Source organism: Cavia porcellus, unplaced genomic scaffold, assembly GCF_034190915.1.
Source record: "Cavia porcellus strain 051 isolate PalLab524CR breed Dunkin Hartley unplaced genomic scaffold, mCavPor4.1 scaffold_2, whole genome shotgun sequence".
NCBI classification, from domain to species: Eukaryota; Metazoa; Chordata; class Mammalia; order Rodentia; family Caviidae; genus Cavia; species Cavia porcellus.
In genome coordinates this window covers 104865937-104892556 of record NW_026947485.1, presented here as the reverse complement: position 1 = coordinate 104892556, position 26620 = coordinate 104865937, and the positions used below count along the sequence as shown (strand labels likewise).

The window sequence follows — 26620 nt, the reverse complement described above, 5'->3', positions numbered from 1 at the left end:
AAGAAGCAGACAGGCCTGGCATAAGTACAGTGCAAAGCTGGCATCAGAGCAGGGGCTAAGATAGCTGTCCTATCCAGGGAGGGCTGTGATTTTGGAAAACGAAATTCCAAAGCTCCAAACCCCAATTATTTCCAAAGCACCTCATGGGAATATTTTTCCACTCCTATAAGTACAGGAACACGAAGGTCCAGTAATAGTCTTCCAGGGGAAATGCCAGAGATGTTTTCCTATTTTCAAAATTCAAGATAGAGGACTGGGGATATGGCTCAGTGGTAGAGTTCTTGCTTTGTATGCATGAGGCTCTGGGTTCAATCTACAGCACCAATCAATCAATACATAAATAAAGAAAGAAAAAATTCAAGGTGTTAACAGAAAGCTCTATGAAAAAAAAAGCCACTTGGGACTTGGTGATAAAAACACTGAACAAAGAACACAGTTGCACATAAAAATGAGCTAAAGAAAAAGACACTTTTCATAAAGTTACCATAATAACTTGAAAGCAGTCAAAGTGGCAAATAACATGTACAACATGACTTTCTTGCTGACCTTATTGCTATCTTTCTGAGAGCTCTATATTTGGCTCCAGGAACCCCCCCCCTCCCCGACATGTTGCTGTAGGTGACACCACTTGTCACCTGGTGACTCCTGCATCCACACCTGAGGCCTATGCTCCCCGGAAAGCAGTTGTTTTGATGCTCTGCTGCCCATGTGATAGCCTGCAGATAGCTGTCTAAGATTTCTCCCAGCTCTCCTGTCTAAAGCAAAGCTCTGGATCCTCCTACCTCCCACCTGCTGTGCTTCTCGAGGATTCCTGCTCTTCAAAGGGCAGCCTGTCTACCAGCAGCTTGGGCCAAGAGGATATCCTGCAAGACCACCCACCCTCATACACCTACCTACAGCATGTCCTGGCCTCTCCACTCAGTGTGTGCACAGCTGCCCTCTAAACCAGCCAACACATTGGACTGGCCACCCTTCCAAGGCTCTCCTGCCTCCTCATACCCCTCCCACAGCTGCTAGGTGGCATTTTAAAACCATGCGTCTGTATACCATCAGCTCTCTGTATTTGACATCTGGCTTGGGAGTTTCCATCTGCAGCCACTTGAACCTGCAGCAGGGCTCCATGCTCCACCTGGGCTTGGGGCAGTGTCATGGTTTATGTTGGTGGCCCCCAGGCCTCATGCCTTTGCATTATGCATTTGTGATTGGTTCATTGTCTAGCACTTGGATTGATGGTGTCAGTGCTACACCCACATAGGGGTGGAGCCAGCATGTAATGTAATGGCAGGAAAAAGGTATGTGTCTCTCTCTCTCTCTCTCTCTCTCGCCGGTTTTGGCTTGCTGTTTGCAGCCACCATGAACTGCAGACCCCCCCCCCATGCCACCCTGCCTCAGAGCCAACTGAGTATGGACTGAAACCTCCAAAAACTGTAAGAAATAAACCTTTCCTCTGCCAACTTTGGGCCTCAGGTATTTTGTCTCAGCGACAAGTAAAAAGTAACTAAGACACAATTTGGTACCAGGAGTGGGGTCATTTGCTGTGACTCTACCTGACCATGTTTTTCGAGAGGCTTTGGAAATGGCCTGTGGGCAGAGTTTGTAAAGGTTCAGACATGTTGCCTGGATGCATAGAGCTGGAACATCTTAGGCTGTTCTGTAGAGGAGATTCTGGTCAGAGCTCAGGAGACCAGAAGGTTGATAGAAAGCCTCATGGTAAAGACCAGGTTTGGGAGGTTTCTGAAGGGAAGAAGGACTACATTGGTTGTTGGATTCCCCATAATGTGTGTTATGGATTGGCAGAAAGTTTGTCTGCATTTTGCTCGTGCCCAGAGACTTTGCCTGAGACTGAGAGTAAGGGAAATGGACTAATTAATCTGACAAAGGAAATTTCAAGGCAGTCAAATGTTGAGGCTGTGGCATGGCTATTGTTGGGGGCTTTTAGCCAGCTTTATGTTACAAATCAAGAGCAAAAAGCCCATCAGGATAATTCACAATGCTGTGAGTTTGGCCAGAAGGAAAACTCCAGTAAAGTTGTGGATTGTAAAGATAGAGCTGAAACTTTGATTGCTGAGAAGAAAGAGAGAGATAAGAAAGATGGCCAGGAGGCATCCCAGGAAGCAGTGGGTCTTCACCCTTTGCAGGCTCAAAACTTCAAAAGTGAAAGAATTTGCTCAGAGGAGAAATCTGCGGTTCCCCATGCTTCAGAATGGCAACCGAGGCCACATGAGGTTCCAGAATGGTGGCAACATAGAGAATCTTTTCTTCACAATCAGGTTCACAGAACCCGGTGATCCAGGCAATCAATCCCTACAGCCAAGAGAGAGAAAAGCCTGGCTACTACTCCAGCTGGCAGCAAACCTTGGCGGCATCTACATGTACTGATTTTAGGTGCAAGGAAAATGCACAAATTCTGAGTGTAAGACAGCTTTCACCTTGATTGCAAAGGGCCTAGAAGGTCAAGCAGTGTGCCCTTGAGAGGGCAATTTGTAAAAATGTAAGGATGAAGCCAAAGGTGCAGTGGAGACCCCAGAAGTTTGGAAAAGCCAGGAACATGGATCATCTAAGGAAAGCTGCAAAACATGAGCAGAGAGGATTTAAGAGAGAAGCTGCAGGAGCTGACATCCCTGGAAGTGCTGTTGGGGTGGAATCACTCAAGCCTTTTGGAGCTTGTAACCAGATTGCTTCAAATGCTGAGCATGGAACTCTATGACTTAATGTTCCCCCTGTTGGATGTTGGACTTCCTTTGTTTCCAATGCTTTATGCTCCCCTATTTGTAACTTTTGGAATGGTAATGTTTATCTTGTGCCTTTGCACTTCAGAAATGATTAACCTTGTTTCATTTGTATAGAGGGTTATAGTTAAGAGTGCCATAGATCTTGGAGTTTTACTTGGACTTTTCAACAATGCTAAAACTGTTAGGACTTTGGTAACTCTTGGAGATGGACTAAATGTCTTTTGTATCAAAGATGTATATGAGTCCTGGGGGCCTGGGGTAGAAAGTCATGGTTTATGTCAGTGGCTCCCAGGGCTCATGCGTTTGCATTATGCGTTTGTGATTGGTTCATTGTCTAGCACTTGGATTGATGGTGTCAGTGCTTTTTTTTTTTTTTTTTTTTTTTGGTCTTTTTCGTTTTTATCGGTACCAAGGATCGAACTCACGACTGCCTGCTTGCAAGGCAGGCGCTTATGCCGCTGAGCTAAATCCTCAGCCCCAATGTCAGTACTATACCCACATAGGGGTGGAGCCAGCATGTAATGTAATGGCAGGAAGAAGGTGTGTGTGTCTCTCTCTCTCTTGCTGGTTTTGGCTTGCTGTATGCAGCCACCATGAACTGCAGACCCCCTGCCCCATGCCACCCTGCTTTGGAGCCAACTGTGTATGGACTGAAACCTCCAAAAACTGTAAGAAATAAACCTTTCCTTTCCCAACTTTGGGCATCAGGTATTCTGTCTCAACAACGAGTAAAAAGTAACTAAGACAGGCAGCCACTGTCAGCCTGCAAACGTGGAAGTGTTATGCCCAAGCAAACCCACTCACAAGCACCTAACCTGCATGCACACTTGCAGATGTGGTTCAAAAAAAAGGGACAGGGCTGATGTAGCCACAGAAAATCAAAAGGTCTAAATGCCCTAGGTGGTTTCCACGAGATGGTGCGTACTTGCATTAAAAATATCATTGTCAATATATTCTCACCCAGTGTTATGATCTGGATATAAGTTGTCCCCCAAAGGCTCTTGAGTTGAAGACTTGGTTCCCTATGCAGCAGTGTTCAGTGGAGGGGTTGGGGGAAGTTACTGGCTCACAAAAGCTCTGGTGTGGGGTCAATGGGTTGATCCACTCATGGGCTCATAATTTAAAGGACCATGGGAGGTGGTAAAAATCATGGAGATAGGGTCCAGTTCAAAGAAGCAAGTTACTGGTCCTGTCTAGAAGGGTATATCTTGTCTCCTCTGGTTCCTTTCTGGCTACTTCTCTCTCTGCCTTTTTTGTTTCCTGCTCCCCATAAAGTAAGCTTCTCTGTCATACCATGCATTCCTCGCTATGACACTTTGGATCCAGAAACAACAGAACCAAGTGACTGACTAGATTCAAAGCTCTGAGTCAAAATAAACCTTTCCTCCTTAAATTGTTCATCTTAGGTATTTTGTCACAGTGACAAACCACTGACTGACACACTCAATAAAACAGAGAATTTAATTATCATTGGATTCTTCACAAGTCACTTGTTCCTTGTTTTTATTTATTTATTTATTTTGCATCTACAAAATGGGACTGACAAGAGGACAAACAAAATGTCTGTGGCTTTGCATGTGGCACACTATATGGTAATGTAGGGTTTGTCCAACCGGAGCAACTCCCCAATTTAGGGCAGGTGACATTTGTACTCTGACCTTATGCTTAACCAGTCAGTGAGTCTGGATTTTTGCATGCTGTTGTTTGTGACTTTATGGACTCCTGCCACAGAGCAGGTGCTGGAAGAGCATTTCCTCCACAGAGTGAGAGCAGACCCTCAGGACCACAGGAGATGGACGTCATTGTGTCCACCACCTTCTAGTATCTCAGAGCAGGCCACATCCCAGCATTTCTTCCTCACCACCACCTGGAGGTGGGTGCCATTTTTGTCTCATTTTGCAGGAAAGAGCTGTTGTAACTAGGGCAAGGCCAGCAATCTTCCTCGGAGAAGGGCCAGATGGTAAATATATGAAGCTTCTCAAGTCTGCTGCACCAACAATACATAAAGAGAGAACAAGGATGTATTCTAACACAACTTAATTTATGGACACTGAAACCTAAGTTCCATGTACTTATCACATACCACAAAATATGACTCTCTGGTGCAATCAGGAGGTTGGGTCATTCAGAGAACAAGCAACTGGCCAAGAATAACCCAACTTCCCTCCATCACTGACCATGTGGCCGGCCTGAGAGACATCTTTGCTGGTCAGGAAGGAGGAGAGGAGAGAATTACAGCCCACAGTGGTATACCACCCACCTACAACCCATGACCTTCCTACCTATCGGAGAGACAGACAACTGCTCTGGGTTCACCCTTTCTAAAGGGTGAACATCTCTCCATACCTTTCTTTTTTTGCCTCCCCCTTCTTGGAAGCTCATATGCATTTTTAAGGGCTTCTGGGTAGAAGGAAGAAAGGGAAAAGGGTGTTGTTCCAAGGATGGAGGAACTTTGAGGCAGGGGCCCAGCAGTGAGAAAACCTTTTACCCTCTTCCCCAGAGGCTTTCCTCCCCACCTTGTACAGGTGTGAAGACCTCAAACTCTAGACACCCTGCTCCAGCATCTCAAAAGATGATCACAGATGCTGCACCTCCATACCAAGAAACACTAACTTCATGGCTCATCTTTCCCTTTACTCACAGAGAAGAGCCACACTGGCCCATTCTAGTCAGTTCAAGTCCACTCTAAGCTCTTCAGTAGGAAAGTCAGTGTCAGTTCCAAGGTCATGCTATTTGACAGAGTCTCCAAAGTCCTGTGTCATATACCTGTGTGGGAGGGCTGTCCCATGTGATGGGGTTCTCTCTGTGTCCACCCTTGGGTTTGTGGCCACCTCTGCTTGCAGGGCCCTCCATTTCCCATCATTCACCACTCCCCTCCCCAGAACTATTTGTTTCCAGCCACTCTGAGAACTTTTGGGAACCTCTAAGGCAAGGGGCATGGGCTACTCCGTAGAGACATGGAGACATCCCCTCTAGGCAGAGCCTCTTGGTGCCAGGGCAGGTGGGGAAGGTGGGAAAGGGATGCTGGAGGTCGGGGTTTTGGGGGCCCACCTTGCTCTTTTCCTGCTGCAGCTCGATCTGGATGTCTGTGAGTTTGGCTCTCAGCTCCTCATTGGCGGCCTGCAGAGCAGCGAGAGCCTCCGCCTTGTCTCCTTTGGCCCGGCTGCCTGTGCCCTTCTTTGACATGGTGAGGCTGGATGGCCAGAGGGACACCCAGGGGCGGATGCTCCGTCTAGGTTGGGGTGTCCACGCCAAGCTCCTGGCAGGTGTCGCCTGTGCTGCTGATCCGCTACATTTTCTCGCTCACCTAGAGGGAAAACACACCTGAGTGAGCAGATTATGCTCCGCTGGATGCCTGCAATAATGTATCAGGCATAGAGGGTGGGCCTGGAGCTCAGGGGCTCATTTGTTGCAGAGGGGAACACTATGGTCCCCACGTTGAGGATGCTGCCCTGACCATGCCTGCTGGGGAACCAGCTCCAGACCTCAAGGTTCAACTGCCTCTGCACAGTGTCCCCAAGAGGGGAGTTCATGCATAGCACATAATGAGCATTCAATACATGTTAATTCTTTGCCTTTTAGGAGTTAGAGATTGCACAACTGACTTTAAACCCAGCATTTCATACATGGGTAGGAAGCATACGATGGCAACAGTGGGTGTAAACCATAAGCTCTTGGGGTGGCAGAGTGGAAGGCAGGGTCCTCCCAGGATCCACAAACTTCTTCCAAGAAATACAAATAAACAAATAGAAGCAGGACTTTGAAGAAACCTGAAGAAAGAAAGAAGTCTTTGCACATCTTCATTCAGAGCAGCATTATTGCTAAAAGCTAAGAGGTAATCCCAGGGTTCACTCATGGATGAGTTGATAAGCAAAATAAGCAAATGCAGTCTGTTCATGTGACAGAATATAATTCCTGTCACGTGAACTGAATTTTAATGACCTGCACCTGTCACAAAACTGCAAGTACAGCACTGTGTGATGCCATTTAGGTTAGGAGGCTAAAGTAGTCAAACTTATAAAAACAGCAAACAAAATGGGGGTTGCCAGGAACTGGGGGAGAAGGAAATACGAAGTTGTTTAATGGGGTTGGGCCTTCAGTTTTAGAAGATGAATAATTTCCCCTCTCCCAGCTACTACTCTGCTCTAGCTCCCCGCTCTCCTAACCATCTTTCCTCCGCCGCTGCTCCTTATCCACAGCTGCCTTCCCTAGGTGCCTCTCTCCTCTACAGTTCCTCTCCTGCATGAAGTGCAAGGACACTTTATGCTCTTGCCAGGTTCACTGGGCTCCACCGTGGCCCTCTTCTCCTGGTATACAGGGTACGGGTTTATTCCTTTCCCTACCATAGCCAGGTACTCCCAATAGGTGGAGAATAGCTTTTCTCTCCTGCCTTTGTTTTTGTTCTGGTCACCTGTCACAAGGCAGCTAAGGTAACCACGTTGGGGGAAAAAAAAAGGCAACAGGACACACAGGAGCCTTCCATACTGCATGAGAAGCAAGAGCCTGGGGCTCAGCTGCCAACGCCCATCTAAAGCACAGAGCAACCTTAAGACGAGACCCCAGGAGCAGCATGCAGGGTCCTGGCCCAGAGACGTGCTTACCTTTCCTGGAACACAGGAACTGCCCTGGTATTTCTCGTACTCTATTTGTCTGCCTGGAGGATAGATGGAAAGGTTGGCACTGTGGTTTTCAGACAGCTGAGCCCGGTGTTTATGGACTTGGGATCCATTAGAAGTGACAGGACAAACAAGGGCAGGTAATAGGAAAGTTCATAGTGGGTATGTTAGGAAATGGAGAGGTGATGGGGAGCCTGTAGTGGGAGGATGGTGAGGGGAGGGGATCCCAGAGCAGGCGAAGGGCAGGCTTCCCCAAGGGCAAAACCAAAGCCTGGGCCAAAGTTTTGGGCCAAAGCCTAGGTGTGAGGGTGGCTGGCCTTGGAGAGATGGGAAAAAGAAGATGGAAGCAAAGAAAAGGGAATCTCAACGCCAGCACTGAGGAGGCAAGGAACATCCTGGGAGCAGAAGGATCCTGGTTTGGCTGGTGCACACACTGAGAGAAGGCAAGGTGGAAATAGTAGCCTCCTCCTGGACAGCACATTGGTCAGCTCCCAGCGAGCCTGTCTTTCACCTGAAGAGAAAAAGGTACTGTGTAGGGTCAGACCAGGGCTCCAGGTTGGGTGATTTCAGCTTCTGAAGGGTCAGAGAGACTGGAATACAGGCAGAAAACAGACTTAGGAGGCCACCCTGGCAGGCAGGAAAATGAATGGACTCTTCTGGAACCCAAAAGAGAGGCTGCCAGTGTACTGGGGCTAAAGACTTGGGTGCCGGGTGTCTTCATTCATAGAAGCAGCCTCAGGATGGGCGCTCACTATCCCTTCCCCACTTTTCAGTTCAGCTCCTGAGCTTCGGTGCTATTCCATGGGGACAAAGCATGGGAAGAAAGTGGGGAGGAGAAAGTCCAAGGTTCACATAGAGGAGAGAGGAAAGAACTGAGGAGGAAAAGGAAAGAGAAGGTTTGTGGTTTTGGATGATGGAAGAGAAGTTGCCATGCACGATGAGTGGGGAGGGAAATGTCAAAGACATTTTGCTTTATAGCAATAATAAGCCATCTAAGGAGAGGGTCAGTCAGTATTTGTATCACAAGTGACTTAGTCTCATCACACCAAGACCTGTCCATATAAGCTCTTGTGATACTTGGCTCATGGCTCCTTCTGTCCTTCTCATGGTCTCAGGAAGGCAATTCTCCAGGGAGATGGACAGACAGGGTCATATCCTATCTCAAAAGTTTGGGTGTATGTCTTATGTTACCACAGGTGACTGCTTTGGTAAAATTTCCACCTCACACAAGGGCCCTTCCTTCCCACTTACAGGACCATTTTCTCACTTCCCTTCAAATCTCCATGGACATCCCCACCCCTGACCCGAGGGGCCTCTGCTCCTGAAGCCCATGCCAAGGAGAAGGTGAGGGCGGCACTCACTTCCCAGACTGAGCCCCGCCCAATGGCTGTCACCCCTTGGATGCACCTTCTGTGTTCTGTGGAGAATTTGTTCACTTGGCTGTCATCAGGATAGTGGGCATTTGGAATAAATGAAAATAAACTGGTCAACCAGATATCATCTTCCATGTGGTTTTGCTTTTTGAAGAAGATGAAGCAGCTTTTGAAGAAGAATTCATTTTAAACCTCCTGGCTCCCAATCTACTCTGATCAGTACCTGAATCCATCACATCCACTAAATGTTTTGCAGCATTTAATGATAATTTTTAAAGGGAGCAGATTATATCAAGCAGTCAATTTCTAGTTTTGAAGAGGGAAGGTTTAAGAAGTTAAAAGATTAATTCAGGAGGCAGAAAAGTTCCTCGCTTCTGACTCAGGTCATCACAAGTTCTCAGGAGGCCCAGAGACATTTGCAGGACTACAGAAGCTCCAACTGTTCTGTTGTTACCTCCTTTACCACCCAAGAAGTCACTGCATGCAGACTCTAGCCTGACCCAGAAAGTGACCTCCATTTCCCTTCCTTGCATTGCCTGGTTCTCAACTGTGAAGTTTCTGGCTCATCCTGAAGGTGAAAAACAGATCTCTCTGGCAGGAAGTGAGACAGTGAATCAACTCAGAATGGACAAACAACAGTAGAGTGACCTTTACCAGGGTGGGGTGGGCTCTCCTTGTCATCACAGGCAAATGACACCACTCAACTCCACCTTGTTGCAGGGGCCAAACAGCACACAGAGGCGTCTGGCTGGCAGGGGTCAAGGCCAAGGGTGGGGGCAGCAGCGGCATCCAGCTGCCCACCAATATGGGTGTCCACCTGATCTGCTGGACATATGGTGGGGTCTAGGCCCAGGGGCTAGTGGAAGCACCTACCTACTCACAAAGGCAGAGTCCACAAATCCTAGCAGGGCTTCCTGGAGCATTCGGATCCTAACTGGCGCCAGGGCTGCCACAGGGTCTGAGGGGTTTCTTTGCTTTTTGGGTTTTTTTTTTTTTTTCCTGGGCTCAGATCCAGGGCTTTATTCGTGAGCTACACCCCCATCTCCCATGTAAGCTTCTGCTGCTTATGTAATTAGCTGTAATTCCACCCAGTTTACCTGCCCTCCTGCGACCATGTGCCAGGCCTCTGAGCTGCCTACTCTCCTAAACAGATTCATGTCCACTCTGTTTGTACTTCGTGATGAAGAAAATCAGCATTTTTATTTTTAAAAACTGCCTAGAGAAACAACTGATTGCCATTCCAAGAGCCAGAGAGCAGAGAATCCTTGAGCTAGTGTGAATTTTGGTCCCACTGCCTGGGGAGGATGCCTCAGGCCCTGTTCTGGGTGGAGGGGACTTTGGACCAGAGTGTGGTTTCAACTGCCCAAGGTCCTCTGTGAGCAAAGCCCAGCCTCTACTTCTGCTCCTGCACCTGTGGTGCCTGCTTTCCATCAGGGACAACTTTCTCCATGTTGGTCTCCTGCAACTGCTTCAGAGGCAGCTCAGCACCTTCCTCCATGCCCCAACCATGCCCCATGCCCCAAGCCCCAGTTTAAGCCTCTCCTTTGTCTCCCTACCACCTCACCACATTCCAGGGTGTTCTAGAACATAAGGACTGCCATGGTAGTATTCCACTCTTTACTTGGTGTTAACATTTTCAAATGGGACCCCACAGGTCTTTTCTGGATAGGAAACCACATCACTAGCTGCCCAAAGGGATAACAAACTGCAAGGGTGACAGCAAGGGGGACACACTGCAAGTCAGTTCCCCCTAGACACTTGGCATCCACAGCCCTGGGCCTGAGCTATCTGAGAGTGTGCCAACCTCTGGGGTACAGTGTGTGCAAGACTGCTTGCCAACAACCTTGCCACAGCTTTTCTACCTTCTTGGCTGCCCAGGGCTACAGCCCACTAGGGTACCAGCCAGGTGGAGCCAGAGCTCTGAGTTCCTAGGGCGAAAACACCTGGTTGAGGCCTGAGCTGTAAGGCTTCTTGTCCAGAGATCTTCAGTGAGTGATAAGGGTCTGACAGCAGACCTGAAGGGGCGCCTATGTGAGGTTATGTGAACTAAAAAGAGGATGTCAGTGGCAGGGCACTCCAGGACAGAGCTCTGTCCTGGCTTTGTCTGCTCTGGATAAGCTTGGACCCACACTGGGAGCAGAAGCCAACAGTGGGATGGGGAGGTAGGGGGTGGATGGGTCAGAGGGACACCACTGTCACCAGGGACCAGGGAATAGGAGGGCCAGAGCTGTCCTTTCCAATGGGAACCACAGCCAGCACTGAAGGAAATTCAGGCACAGAAGATCCATGACATTCAAGGAACACAACTCTCGCCTTCCAGTTACTAGTTGGCTCAGTTCAAGTCCACAAAGGCAGATACGGCTCGATCGGAAGAGTCACAAGACATAGCTCTGTGAGGCCAGGGCTAAGGAGCACACAGGCCACATGAGGGCACGAGGCCAGGGAATAGCTCTGATGATGGCTTTATGTACCTGCAAACTGCACTGTTTGCCTAGGTAGAATTACAGAAACAATTCTGAGATCCAAACTGAATTAGCTCAGGGGTACACTGTGGGAGGAGATAAAGACCCCTGGTCTCAGTGTGGGTTGGGACCTATCTGTCTAGGAAAACCATCTCCACGGTGCTGCTGACCCCTGTTCCCAGGTGTGTCCAGAAAGGGTGAGCATTTGAATCCAAGGTCTTCTTAGCTCTCACAGCAGCAGAAGTGTTTCTACCCTGGACGGGAGTGGGATTCCCTATCCATCAGAGACCAGGACCACTTATTTATGCTTTCACTGGGGAAGTCATTTAAATTAATAGCACATTCTGCCTATCTTTTGTTTGGGGGCCTCAGAAGAGGTAATAAATAAGTATACTTCTGAAGGCTACAGCAAAAGCGCTTGGCTGCACTGCTGTACTGTGTCAGGTCAAGGCTTTATGGTTGATGAATGTGCGTCTGCTCTGGCTTAATGACTGCCGTAAACCTCATGTTGCTCACCACAGGCAGTCTGGAGAAGGCGGCCCTCTCCACCGGCCTGCTGGTCTCCAGGTTTATTTAATGTCCAGGCTGGGAACTCATGCTTTGACATGCTCACGTGACCTAGAGCACAGTGAAAAATCAGCAAGAGTCCTCAACATCCAAACAAACTTCCCACCAATTCACCCGTGTAATCCATGCGAGTTCTTGGCCCTTTAAGGGTGATGTCTTAGGGAGCTTTTGTGACCTTATAGAAAAGCTGACAGCATCTGACTTGGATTCTTTCCTGGTTAACTACGCAGAAGAAAGGATGCCTCTGATGACTCATTTCCATGGAAGTTTGAAGTGTGGAGGGAAGAGAAACAGAGAAGCGAAAAGGAATGAGATAAGGAATTAAGATGTGCCATGTACATACTAACTCCACACGGGGAATGTAAACATTATATACTGCAAACGTGTATAGAAAAAAAAGAAAGAAGATCAAAAGATGAATGGAGGGGACAGGAAGAAAAATGAAAGGGGATGAAAAAAGGAATTATATGCATGTAAGTATACATATATAAATGTGTGTATGTATATGTATGTAAGATAGATAACTATACTGCTCATCTCTGTTCATTCATCAAAAAGAATAGTTTGTGCTGACATTGTTTGACTGATCATTTTTTGTGCCTAGATCTTGTAACCTGAACAGCTATTTTTTTTCCCCAAAAGATTAAGATAAAAGTGGACATGACAACTCAGGTCAGAACAGAACAATTTGAGCAACATAGCGTTTCACCATAAGATAACCCAACATAACAGTAGCTACCATAGTGTCTCTTTCCTTGAAATATATGAGTATAACTTTGTATATTGTAGCATCAAACATATCAAGACAGTGTGAAACCATTCAAGAGAATGAAAGTATTACGAACCAGGGTATTCAGAACCAACTAACAGAAAACAAACGATGGTTATTGTATTATCTCCTTGTCTATACAAAATTTTGTTTATACTATCACATATAACAAAATCCAGTGAGATACAACATGATAAAACCGATGGAGACAGAACAACAAAAGCTTGGTGGGACTTCATAACAAGATGATATTAAATCATCACTAGCTATTATGTTGTCTTGTTTTCTTCAGAATAGCTGTTCATACCATCACAGACAATAAAATCAAACAACCCAGAATAAAACCATTCCAACTAATGAATGAAAACATTATAAGGCTTCAAAGCAATATAATGGGGAGTCATGATTACCACACACTTTATGTATTCTTACCATTTCTTACACTAGGGAAACTATTTGGTATTTATACATATTAGTTTGATTTATTTTTCTTATGAGTATGGCCTCAAGCTGTGTCCATTTATTTATAAATATCTCAATGTGATCATTCTTTATCGCTGATTAGTACTCCATTGTATAAAAATACCACATCTTTTTTATCCATTCCTTGATGGATAGGATACTTAGGTTGTTTCCAAGAATCTGGCTATTACAAATTGTGCTGCTACAAACATGGGTGCACATATATCCTGAACAGATATTTCAGTGACAATATGTGTCACTGAGACCTGTCAGCTCTTGTCCAGAAAAAGGTTATATGATGTATATGGAGGCCTCAACTAACTACACCCATAATCCCTTAAATGACATTGTGGCTGATCTCTCTTGTAAATAAAAAAGGTAAAAAACATGCCATCCTCCAAAATCAGATGGCATTAGACATTCTAACAGCACAGGAGGTACTTATGCAATTATAAAAGATAACAATATGCAATATATTAACTAGTGTTAATTTTGTACTTTTTTCCAAATTCTATATCATTTTTTTCCTGTTTTGCTTTTTAAACTAAAAAAGGAATTAATATGTGTTATGCACACGCACCAACTCCCCACAAAGAATGTAAACTTTTTTTGTTGCTGTTTTTTGAGACAGGGTCTCTCTGAATAGTGCAGGGTAGCCTTGAGTTCACTATATAATTCAGCCTGGCCTCCAACTCACAGTGGTCCTCCTGCTTCAGCCTCCCGAGTTCTGGGATTACAGGTGTGCACACCATGCCCAGCAAAGAATGTAAACATTATACACTACAAATTTATACTAATGTAAAACAAACAAACAAACAAACAAACAAACCAAAGTATGAGCAAGTGTGGAAAAAGACATCCAGGGGAGGATCAGAGATACTCAGGTGACCCCATAGGAAGGGCACAACATAGACCCACCAAGTCCAAGGTCCAGTTCTGTAGTGGTCCCAAGAGTGGCACAGTGAGGAGAAAGAACAGAGACACAGGGCATGGGCCAAGTGCCTCCTCACAGCAGGCCATGTTGCCCACAGAACACAGCTTTGGAGGTGTCCATACCCCAGGGTGAACAGGTGAGGGCCTCAAGATGATCCTGAATAGATACACCTTGCCCACTGTAGTATATTTTTCCTAGAAAACAGAAATATCACTCAGAAGAGAAATCAACAGGCCATTCATACCTGGATGTAAACACTGGTGAGCAGAAAAATCAGATCCATGCCTGGAAACCCAGGGAAGGGGGAGCCTTAATGGGGTGGGAGAAGGAGTTTCCTAAATGAAGTTAGCGAGTCATCACTTTAAGGAGGTGGGGGCCCTGGGAGCAGTGCCTGGGCTCTGGGTGCTTAGGGGAGGGAGAGGGTTAGGGTAAGGAAGAAGGAAAGATGAAATGCCAGGTGGGAGGCATCTGAGATCAACATGAGCGCCCCAACGAAAAGGCAAAAGAGTCTGGATGGGGGTCTTCTGGCCCTGGACCAGTGTCAGGTCTGCCTTACTCCTGTCCTAACCAGCAACAATGGACAATCCATGTCATACCCTAGCTGGGGACCATACCACATGGACTGGGTCACCCACAAATGCCAACTTTAGGGTACAGATCATTACTGACTCTAACTTACACTTGTAGAATCAAAGATAAGTCACATGTCACCTAACTCAGTTCTGCCTGACTTGGAGACCTTGGCACTTGGTCCACCATCCTCACCCAGTGCAGGAGCAAGCTGCTAGATGTCAGATGTATTCCCCATGTGGTCCTGGCTACCAAAACTCAAGGAGAGGCTCAGGCCCCATGTCACAGATGAGGAATTAGAGTCATTCATGTTAAGAACCTGTGGGGTTCTTTTGTTCTTATTTTTGTTTTTGCACTGAGCTACATCCCCAGCCCTTTTAGGCTCTGTTTGTTTGTTTGCTTTTTGCTTTGTGACAGAGTCTTGATAAACTGTCAGGGCAGGAATCAAATTCATACACATCCTGCCTCAGCCTCCTTGTAACTGGGATTACCGGCGTGTCCCACCATGCCCAGCTAAGTACACATGTTAATAGCAATTCGGCATAAATCCAAAATGTGCCTGACTCCAAGGTCCTGCTAATCCTGGCTACAGGCTTGAACTGACAACTCGAGTAAGTGCACTGGGGCTTTCCCACAAGTGCAGCATGTGCCCATGGAAGGACACATGACAGCAACCTGTAGGTGTGTCTTCCAGAGGACAGAGGCCGAGGTCACATGTGGAGCAGCAGCCATACTGGACAATTGAAAGCAGACACAGCCAGAGTATCCCACAAGAGAGAGCCCTAAAAACCAGGGCTGCTGGAAAGCTAAGCCAAGACTCTCACTACCCAGTAACTATCCTTTGACCTCTGGTTGGAATGAGAAATAGACGGCGGCTCTGAGTGATAAACAGAACCTCCTGTCTTCTGCTGGCACAGCTGCTCCTGGAGAGACTCAACAGTGGCCTCTCTGGCCTCTGCAGGGCACAGCTGCCCAGCAGATGATTCACTCAGTATGTTAGTTATGTTTTTCCACTCATGGTTGAGGCAAAATATCTGACGCCCAAGGTATGGGAAGGAAAGGTTTCTTTCTTATGGTTGGCGGTTTCAGTGCATATTCAGTTGGCTCCAGGTGGCAAGGTGGCATGGCGGGACCACACCAAACAGCAGGCTTGAACGGGCAAGAGAGACAGTCACACCTTCCTCCCACAGATAAACCTTATCCTGACTCCTCCCCTGGGCATGTGAAACACTCACACATTCAATACGAGCGCTAGACAACCAACCAGTCAAAACACTAGATTTGGTCGCATCTAGGATTGCATGAGGCTTGGGGCCGGGCCACAGGAACACAAACCACAACACTCAGGAAGTCAAAGTTCCAGAGAGGAAGCAAAGTACAGGCCAGCCATCAAAGTAGGCTTTTCTCAAAAATTCTTGGTTTTGACGACATAGTTCCAATGCACCTGGGCCCAACTCGCAGGTCAGAAGACAGAATGGCCAGGCACCTGCCGGAGCTGCTCATCATCAGGCCTGGACAGCTAAGGAAGTTTCCTCCCTGATCTTTAAGTTTAGGCACCAACTCTCACAGCATAGCTATTAGCATTATCCTGAGAAACCTTCCTACCTTCCAAGTAGAACTACATTCAACTTCACCCATATCTCAGTTTTTACAGCAATGTTTTTCTGCAAATTCTCAGGAAGTAGCATATCAGTTCAGCACCATTCCTTGACAATAGTGACAAAGTTCCATTTGGACACTATTTGAAAATCAGTGGTGGAATTCTCCTGAGATGTCCCTCTATTACGACCATCAATGAGACACTTTGCCAAGGTGGAGATGGATGTGTGACGTGCTTACCACGACAAACTGACAGCAACACTTAGAAGTGGGCATAGTGGTATTAGAAGTTCCTAAAAAACATATTAGAATTATCAAGAATTTGAGTTATAACTTTTATTTCTAACTGCAAATTTTTCAACAAAGTCAATTTGTGTTAATCTTTACAAATTTTCATCAGAAATAGAGCTTGCAGAAAACAATGTAGTGAAATTTGATGGGAAGAAAAGTATGCTTTCTGGTGAACAAATAATTTGTTTGGTGCTGCTGTGGAGTATTCAAGACTCCAGCCAATGCTATTCCTGCCTCTTATGAAGTTAGAATGAATGGGAGCCAGGGATGACACTTTTTTTAAAAAAATAAACTTTTTAGTTTGAGTTCATCATAGAGATGCAGTTGCAAGAGGAACCAGAGAGAACCTAGGTCACAGTTTCTCCAAAGGAACATCTTGAAAACTATACAACTAGATCACAGCCAGGGTACAGACATGGAGACAACTGAGGCACTGAACATTCGTCTCCTCTAAAGGATCCCTTGAATACTCACGTCTCTTGCCTCCCCGCCATCCCCTCCTCAGTCCCAGGAGGCCACTGATATGCTTCCCACTTGCAGCATTTTGCCACTACAACTGTGTCACAGAAGGGGGAATCTATAGTATGCAACCTTCTGAGGTTGGTTTTTTCCACTCAGAGTAACTCTCTGGAGATTATTCCAGGTTGATGCAAGAATCAATAACCCATTCATTTTTACTGGTGGGGGTCCAGTTTTTCTGCATTCTTTCCAGCATTTGATGTCTTGCTTCTTAATTTTTGTGCATTTTGATAGCTAATATCTCACTGCAATATTATCTTGTAGTTCCCTAGTAATTAAGGACAGCATCTTTTCACGTACCTAGTTGCCACCTGCACATCCTCCTTGTTGAAGCATCTACTACCAGGCTGCCCCCTTCTTAGTCCCTTGGTAAAGAATGCAGGCTTCGCCATGGCTGTTCTGTCTGTGTCTATTGGTGGTTCCAAGTGGCCAGCCTCTCTGACTCCAAAACTGGGATACATGCCAGAAAAAGAAAGCTCTGGAGCTCATGGATATGTTGCTCCCCAGGTCTCCAGATCCTACTTGGCTGCTTTCTTCTCTTTGCCTTTTGTTGTTTTCTGATATTTGTTTTTTATTTGAATGTCCAAGGCTTTTGATTGTACTAATGAGAAAAGAGGAGACAACATGTCTACTCTGTCTTTCCAGAAGCAAAAATTCTGCTGCAACTTTTTGATCAAAGAATCTTGGACCTATATTATTAACAATTTCAGTTAGATAACAGATGTGACTCAAATTTGCCAGTGCTCTTCCCAGGGTAAAAGCCAGATGCTATACTAAATGACTATAATGATCACTCTTTTGTGTGGAGAAACAGACTTCACTGCCTGGATTTGGTTGAAAGGTTATCACTGGGATACATAACTCTTCATATAGTTCAAGGAGGAAGGCTTAGGTCATATTAATTATCTACAAGTTCCTTTTAGGATACAAGGGCAGTAACCTACACTTTATAAAGTGAACACTGAGCATTTTAAGTGTCTCCCAAGTGTTAATGAAAATTGTTTGAAAATGATAGCACTGGGATGCAGGATTCAAAGCAGGAAACCTCCATGTGTGTGTGTGCGGGGGTTGGGGGTGTGTTTCTGCATATGTCAATGCCAGGCCAACTCAGAAGGTGGCTGTGATCTGGCATCACAACTTTGCTCAGCATTCTCAGGAAGTCTTGGCTGAGGGTGGCACCCCCAGGCTAAAGCCAAGGTCATAATAACCCAGAACAGTGTAGGCCTCAATTCAGAAAAATTACTGTGGAAGCCAGTGAGACTCAGGGTTCTTTCTTCTCACACTCCTAACTGAGATGAACACAAAATAACCAATCTAAATAAGTGGACAGATAGAGAGATGAGACAGGCAAGAGGGCAGAGAGAGAGGACTGATAGATGGGTAGATGAATGGATGGATGGATGGGTGGACAAATAGATAAAAGCAGCCCTCCCTTTTCTTCTTTGGAACAATCCATTTCAAAGTGCAACTATTATTCTTATCTTTCCTGGAAGTTCAACTAAAGTCTAGATGAGGATCTGTTTTAAAAAGAACTTTATATTTTATTGCTGAAAAGCAAGTGTAATGTATATGTCATCTTGTACATGATTTTGGTTAGACTGCTATGAGTCCCCACTGTCTTTCAGGCTCCTACTTTGTATGACCTTTGTCTCCATATCTGCACCCCATAACTTTTTAATGGCACCAGCAGTTTGGCAAAGATGTTAGGAAGAAAAAAATCACCTGTAAAGGGAATCTCACCAGAATCACAGCAGATTTCTCAACACAAATATTTAAGTCACTGAGTTCTTGGAGTGAAGTATTGCAAGCCCTGAGCAAAAACAACCTTCAACCAAGATTCATGTACCCTGAAAAACTAGTTTTCAAAATGGATGGAGAATTAAGATACTTCCATGACAAAGAACACCTGAAGAAATTCATGACTACAAACCACCACTCCAAAATGTTCTAAGGACATTCTAGAAAGAAGTAATGAAGCCTCAAACTCCATGGATGCCAACAGAATCAGTTCACCAGATAGGGAAAGTAATTAAACAGAGGGGAAAGAAAAGGAATGCACAACAGGAAAATAACATGACAGGGAAAAGTCAAAATATATCGGTTATAACCATTGATATTAATGATACAAATGGTCTCAACTCATCAATCAAAAAAACAGACTGGCATACTAGGTCAGGAAATTATATTCAATAATGTACTCCATACAAGAAACACATTTAACTCAAAAAGAAATTTATAGACTGAAAGTCAAAGAATTTTAAAAAATACCCCATACTACGGGAACCCAGAAAAACGGGAACTATTTTAGACAAAGTGACTGTCAAGCCAAGACTGGTCAAAATAAGACCACTACATCCTTGTTAAGGAAACAATCCAAGAGGAAGAGATAACTATATATATATATATATATATATATATATGCACCAAATAACAGTACATCCAACTATATGTAAAGAAATATTAACAGACATGAGAAATCAAATAAGCACTAATACAATTATAATGGGGGAACCTCAATACTCCGCAGTTACAAATAGATAGATCGACTAGACAAAAAATCAACAAAGAAATATCACAACTAAACCAAAATTTTCAACAAATGCACTTAGTAGTTGTCTACAGAGTGTTCTACCCTGATCATTTTTCCCAACTGTACACGGGATGGTCTCCAAAGTAGACTATATATTAGTTCACAGAATATGCTTAAGTAAATGCAAAGAAACTGAAATTATCCCATATGTTATCAGACCATAGTGAAATAAAACTGGAAATCAATGGCAAAAGAAATGAGATGAGGGACTAGGGATTTAGCTCAGCAGTACAAATACCAGCCTGGCAAGTGCAAGGTTGTGAGTTCAATTTGAGGTACAAAAAGAAGAAGGAGAAGGGGGAGAAGGATGAAAAGGAGGAGAAGGAGGAGAAGGAGAAGAAGAAGGAGAAGAAGAAGGAGGGGGAGGAGGAGGAGAAGAAGGAGCAGGAGGAGAAGGAGAGGAAGAAGAAGAAATAAAGTGAACTTTGTAGACTCATAAAAATTAAACAATGCCTTCCTGAAAACCAATGGGTCACATTAAATTAAAGAAAAAATTACACAGTTTCTACAATTAAACGATTAATGTCAATACAAACACTGGAACTTGTGGGACACATTGAAAGCAGTTCTACAAAAGGACATTTATGGTAGTAAATTTCACATCAGAAAAGCAAAATGACTTCAAACTAATAATGTAACGTTGAACCTCAAGCATCTAGAACAAGAAAGCAAGTCAAGCCCAAAGTTGTTATAAGGGAAGAAATAGATTTGAGCAGAAATTAATGCAATGGAAACTAAGAAAACAATTCAAAGAATCAATGAATCAAAGAGTTGGTTCTTTGAAAGACTAAGTAAAATTGACAAATCCTTAGCCAACCTTTAAAAAAAAGCAAAAAAAAAAAAAAAAAAAAAAAAAAAAAAAAAGAAAAAGAAAAAGAAAAAGACTCAAATTCATGCATTTAGGAATTAAAAGGGTGAAATCATTACAGATCCTGCAGAAATTCAGAAGACTAATAATATTTACTTCAAGAACTTACATGGAAAATACAGAAGAAATGAACAGATTCCTAAATACATATGAACTAACAAACCTGAATCAAGAAGATATAAAGGTTCTAAATAACACATCAGTCAATGAAATTGAAGATGTAATTAAAAACCTACCAACAAAGAAAAGTCCAGGTCCTGTTGGATTTCCTGCTGAATTCTCCAAGAACTTTAGAGAAGATCTAATGCCACTACTCCTTCAACTCTTTAATGAAATTAAAAGGGAAGCAGTATTCCCACAGTTAGAAAGATACTGGCAAAGCCATTTAAATTGCTTTCAATTTCTTAATAATATGATATATACATGAACAAAGCTCCTATTTAATGTCAGATGTGATTTTCATTACTGGAATTCCATGATATAGAACAGAAACTTTAACATTTTAGTTAAAGAGATAATGGGACTTTCCACAATGATACCATCTTGGTGCTTTATCTTTACTCTAGCAGCTGCTTCAGGAACTACTGCCATCAGTTTGCAACATTTACAATCCCATTAGAAGTTCTGGATCACAAGTCTGACATTAAAGAATCACATAAAAATTTATCTTTCAGACATGTTATATTTTACATGTTATGAGAATGTGTACATTCCTCTTCAATGGACTTTTTCACTAAATAATTTTTCACTAAATAATCTTTTAAATAATTTTTTTGGGGAGGAAGAAAAGGGGAAGGGATATAAAAAGAATGAAAATATGTGTGTACGACTCCCCATAATCAATGAAACCATTATATACTGTGAACATGTACTGATAAAAAAAATTTTAAAAAAATTTTGAAAGATACTGGCAAATAGAATGCAGCAAATCATCAAGAAGATAATACACCATGACCAAGTGGGACTCATCCCAGAAATGCAGGGATAGTTCAACACACAAAAATCAATAAATGTAATACACTATGATCATCTCAATAGATGCCAAAAAAAAGTATTTTGAAAAATCCAATCCCATTCATGACAAAAACCTACAGAAAATTGGAATAAATAGTCTTTATCTCAATCTGATAAAATCCATCTAGGACAAACCAACAGCCATTATAATAGACAAAAGCTGAAAGCTTTCACTTTAAAATCAGAAGTAAGAAGTGTGTTTAGGGGTGTTAAATAGATGCACATATTAATGTTTTTGGTTGAATCATTGAACACAACTGTTTGCAGTCTCACTGTTTGAATGTCCACTTTGTATGCTTTGATACTGTGACTTGAGCAACTGTCTCTAGGATGATAATTGTAATCTATTAACTGGTGATTTCTTACTGTTTTTTTTTCTTTTTGTAGTTCTGTATTAATTGTACCCTTACACTGCTTTGTTTTGTTTTGTTTTTTCTCTTTTTCCTTTTAAATAAAATTTTTAAAAAATCAGAAGCAAGAAACGGATGCCCACTGTCACCACTCTTATTTAATACAGTTCTGGAAACATTAGCCAGAGCAATTAGACAAGAGTAAGAAAGAAAAGGAATAAGAATAGGAAAGGAAGAAGTAAATTATCATTATTGGTAGATGACACGATACTCTACATAGAGGATCCTCAAAGAATTTCAGATTTAATAACCAAATTCAGTAGTGTAAGTGGATACACATAACAATCAGAAGGGGCTAAATTGCCAAGAACATAAATGAATAAGAAAAAGACCCGGAATCATTAAAAAGGAGTGTAGTCCTCCTACTCCACCAACGCTTTGGTTTTATATCCTGGACTTCTGAGGAGATATTAGCTGGAATATTTTTAAAAGATACATTTGTGGTTACAACAGCAATAGAAAACAAACATGGATATCAGTACCAGAACTGGGGATGTGGTGATACTTCACTGGCATGTGGTACCTACGCATCACACAGGGCCACCTAAAAACCAGGTCTAAATATCCTTTTCCTCAAGGAGCCTGCAGTAGGAATCTCCTAAGAAGTCACAGGCGGTGACATGAGGGATGGGGGTGGAATTGGGGCAGGAGAGGGGCAGGGTCATCTCCTCCTGCAGCTCACTTGTGCCGTCAGCACACACAGCCTCATGTCACAATTCACAGCGGGAGCTCAGGTTACTTAAGGACCTGTGGTTACTATGGTGAACATTCAGTCTCATGAGGCCCCAACAGGTTATGCAGGTCCAGCAGCAACAAAACACAACTATGGGCATGAGGATTTTGACTGAGGTGCTAAGAGAGAGCAGCCTGAAATAGACTGGGGAGGGAGATAGCAGGTTTTGTTTCTAACAGAAAAACAATTTTTTTCAAGTCTAAATAATGTACTTGTATTAAATTTGAAGGAAAATCCACATGAATGGCCAGATGATGGAAAAAGTTCAGGTGGTCCAGATGTAGGTCTTGCCTTACAAAAATATAGTATGTCTCAAACTTAGTGGTACATGCCTGTGATTTTAGCATTCTAGGAGGAGGCAGGAGGATCATAAGTTTGAGCATTTTCTGGCAATTTAGCAAGATCCTGCCGATAAATAAATAATAAGTAAATAAAGGCTGGGTATATAACGCAATTCAAAAGCTCTGCATTCAGCCCCCAGTACCTCAAAGAAAAAAAAAAACAATGTAATATATTCAATGGGTAAGGGAAGACTATTATTCATAAATATTGATGGAATTAGTTGAACATTTGTGAAAGAAAAGTAAACTTATGGAATGTTGCCTTTTACCAATAAATTCTAAGAGGATGAAAGAGAATTAAGGGGGGAGGAGCTTTAAAACTACTGGGAACAAGTAAAAAGGAGCACTTTATCAATCTCCAGAGAGGACAGCCTTCCCAGGCTTAAAAAAGATAAAAGGAATACCCAAAATGAAAGATCAGTGGGTTCCACCATGCCAAAATGTTACATATCTTTATAGATGAATAGTTCAATTAGGAAGCAAGAAGCATTGAAACAATATTTGCAGTAAATACAACAAAAAATATCCTCACTGTATTAGAATGTTGTGAAATTTAATAAAACAGTAAAATCTTAATAGATATACTGGAAACTATCAAAAGAATTGACAAAAAGGAAAAACAGAAATAAAAGTGATTTTAAAAATCATGAGAAAAACACCCCTCTGCTTAAGTTGCAGAAAATCTGAAGATAACATCATTTTCATCCTGAAAACAAAAAAGTCACATGATCTACGAAACCGCACATGCTCTGAAAGTCATTAAAGAGCTAAAGCACCCAAGAGTATTGAATTCCAAACTGTGACAAAATCCCTTAAGGAGAGACAGGTCACACAAACCATTCACCTTTGCAGAACACAAGAGGAGACATGATAGAGACAAAGATAAACTAAGTCAGCCTAAATTTTAACAAATTCCTAAAGGGCAAAGGCAGCTAGTATTCTTAGGACTAGCTGGAGCCGTAAAGTTACTGCTGGGAGCCTGGAGCAGGAGCATACAGGACAGACTGAGAGCGGAGCAGAGACCACGAGAGTCCCAAGAGGCATGGGCCTGCCAGGCTCAGCTGCCACTGGGGCCCAGTACAGGTGCTTCTCACTTTCCAGAGCCTTCCTGTCTCACAGCACAGCTTTATGCCACTAAGAGAAGGACAGCAGAGTCACTGTGGGGGATGTTCTCCGTAAAGTCCTCCTTCCTGCTACTCCCAGGAATCAAATGAAAACTTGAAATTTTTGTATACGAGAACTAGCAAAGGGGCCTGGATTTAGTTCAGTGGCACAGCACTTGCCGAGAAAGCCTGAGGTCCTGAGTTCAATTCCCGGTACCCAGAAAGAACAAAAGAAAAAAAAAAAAAAAGAACCAGCAAAAAGTACCTGCCCTGGGGTGGGAGAAAAAAGTCTCTTGGGCCCAGGATTCCACATCAAGAGGAGGCAGAGGTCAAGTACTGACAGTTAGAGCAGGGCGAGAGCAGGAAGGCGCTCATGTACAGCACACAGGAACACAGAATGCTGTAACTCCTTCAAACACAGCTGGTAGTTCCTCTCACTGCTAATCACAGAAGCACCAGGAGTGACCCAGCAATTCCATGCCCAGGTCTACACTCAGAAGAACAGAACTATGTCTACTTGAACACTCGTTCACAAAATGTTCATAGCAGCATTATGCACGATAGCTAAAGGTGGAAACAAACCAAATGTCCATCAGCTTATGAGCAGATGAACAAAATGTGGTGTACCCATACAATGAAGTACTATTCAGCAGTAGAAAAAAATGATGCGACAGCATGGATGAGCCTTGAAAATATTACACCAAGCAATAGAAGACAGACATAAAACATTACATGCAGTATGGTTCTGGGTATATGAAATGCCTATAAGAAATGAATCTATAGAGAAAGAAAGAGTAACAGTCATCATGGACTGAGGCATGGAAAAGTGGAAAGTGTCTGTTAAAGGATTCGGAGTTTCTTTTGGAGGTAATGCAAATGTTCTAAATTTGTAGAGATGACTGCACAGTTCTATGAATGTGCTAAAACTCCCTGATTTCACACCTAAATGAGTGAACTGTGTGCTATGTGAATGCTATATTAATTATATATAAAGCTGGAATAAAGTGAAATTGACAGTTTCTAGACCAGCACAAGTTGAAAGGATTTAGGGAGCACAAGCTTTGCACTATAAACAGTCCTGAAGGAAGTTTTTCAAGCAGAGGAGAAGCTGTCAGGCAGAAATTTAATCTACGCAAATATATTAAAAATATTCAAAACGGTAGAAAAAAAATTGAGGATATATATGAAAACCATTTTTCTTACTTTTAATCCCTTTAAAAGAGAACAGATTATGCACAGCAGAACTAGTAACAATGCACCATAGGATTTGTAACATATATAAGAGTAAAATAACTGAAAATAGTAGCAAAAAGAATGGGGAGTGGAGAGGCTGGGGATTTAGCTCAGCAGCATAAGTGCCTGCCTTGCAAGCAGGCAGTCGTGAGTTCGATCCCCAGTACCAATAAAAAGCAAAAAGACAAAAAAAAAAAAAAAAAAAAAAAAAAAAAAGAATGGGGAGTGGCAAAAGAAGCAATTATATGTGAATTAATATTATGAGCCAATTTCCCTTCCCATGAGCCAGTGCAAGCCATGCTGGGTTTGGGAAGAGTAACAAGAAGTCAATTTGCCAAAAATGGGCATCTGAGATGAATATGCACTTCTCAGATGAAGAAATACAAATGGCAAATAAATACATGAAAAAATGTTCATTATCATTGGTCATTAGAGAAATGCAAATTAAAACCACAATGAGATTCCATCTTACTCCTGAAAGAATGGCCAGGATCAAGAAAACCAACAACAACAAATGCTGGAGAGGCTGTGGGGAAAAAGAAACTCTCCTGCACTGTTGGTGGGAGTGTAGACTGGTACAGCCATTGTGGAGGTCAGGGTGGAGATTTCTCAAAAAGCTGGGATTGGAAGTGCCATTTGTTCCAGCTATTCCACTTCTAGGCATATTCCCAGAAGAACTGAAAGCATCATACCACAGTGACATACGTGCACACATGTTTATAACAGCACAATTTGGAAACAACCTAGATGCCCATCAACTGAGGAATGGATAAAAAAGATGTGGTATTTTCACACAATGAAAAAAGATGTGGTATTTCACACAATGAAAAAAGATGTGGTATTTTCACACAATGGAGTATTACTCTGCTACAAAGAATGATCACATCGAGATATTTATAAGTAAGTGGGTACAACTTGAGACCATACTCATAAATGAAATAAACTCACATGTATAAATACCGTATAGTGTCCCTAATGTAAGAAATAGTAAGAGTGCATAAAATACAAAAAAATAAATACAGTGAAAGTATAAGAATACAGTGAAAGGGTAAGAATCTGCTTAAAGGGGAAAAATAGTATCTCAGGGAAAATGAGGAAAAAGAAAAAGGAAAGGAAAAGAAAAAATATCTAAAATTATATAAACACACTTAGGATAGCTAAGATGATTGTGCTACAAATTCCATAAGTTCTTGGGACAAAACAGTTATCAATCATAGGATTGGAACAATTGTGCATATTATTGTATGGCGATCTGAGGAACTCTTGAAGATCAATATGTAAAATAACAACTCTAGTTATGCTAGTTGTTCAAAACAAATCTAGTTGTTTTGAAGGCCTATATTGTCAGTGTTCTGGGCTCTTTGCTATTGTTTATATGTCTTTTTCATTTTGTGTTTTTCTAGGAATTTGTTTTGTCTTGTTTTGTTTTTCCCT

General features: G+C 43.1%; 1 protein-coding gene across 38 annotated transcripts in view; it reads right to left on the bottom strand.

The window, feature by feature from the left end:
- The window catches only part of Jakmip3 (Janus kinase and microtubule interacting protein 3), a 158259-nt gene that overhangs the window by 96207 nt on the left and 35432 nt on the right, over nt 1-26620 (bottom strand). For 37 of the 38 annotated variants that reach the window (XM_063244962.1, XM_063244963.1, XM_063244961.1 and 34 more), the window contains one exon: nt 5784-6039. The exons of the other annotated variant lie outside the window; for it this stretch is intronic. In XM_063244962.1, the coding sequence (XP_063101032.1) occupies nt 5784-5918 (135 nt within the window). In that variant the 5' untranslated portion in view covers nt 5919-6039. The remainder of the gene's footprint in view (nt 1-5783; nt 6040-26620) is intronic. 38 annotated transcript variants of the gene reach the window in all.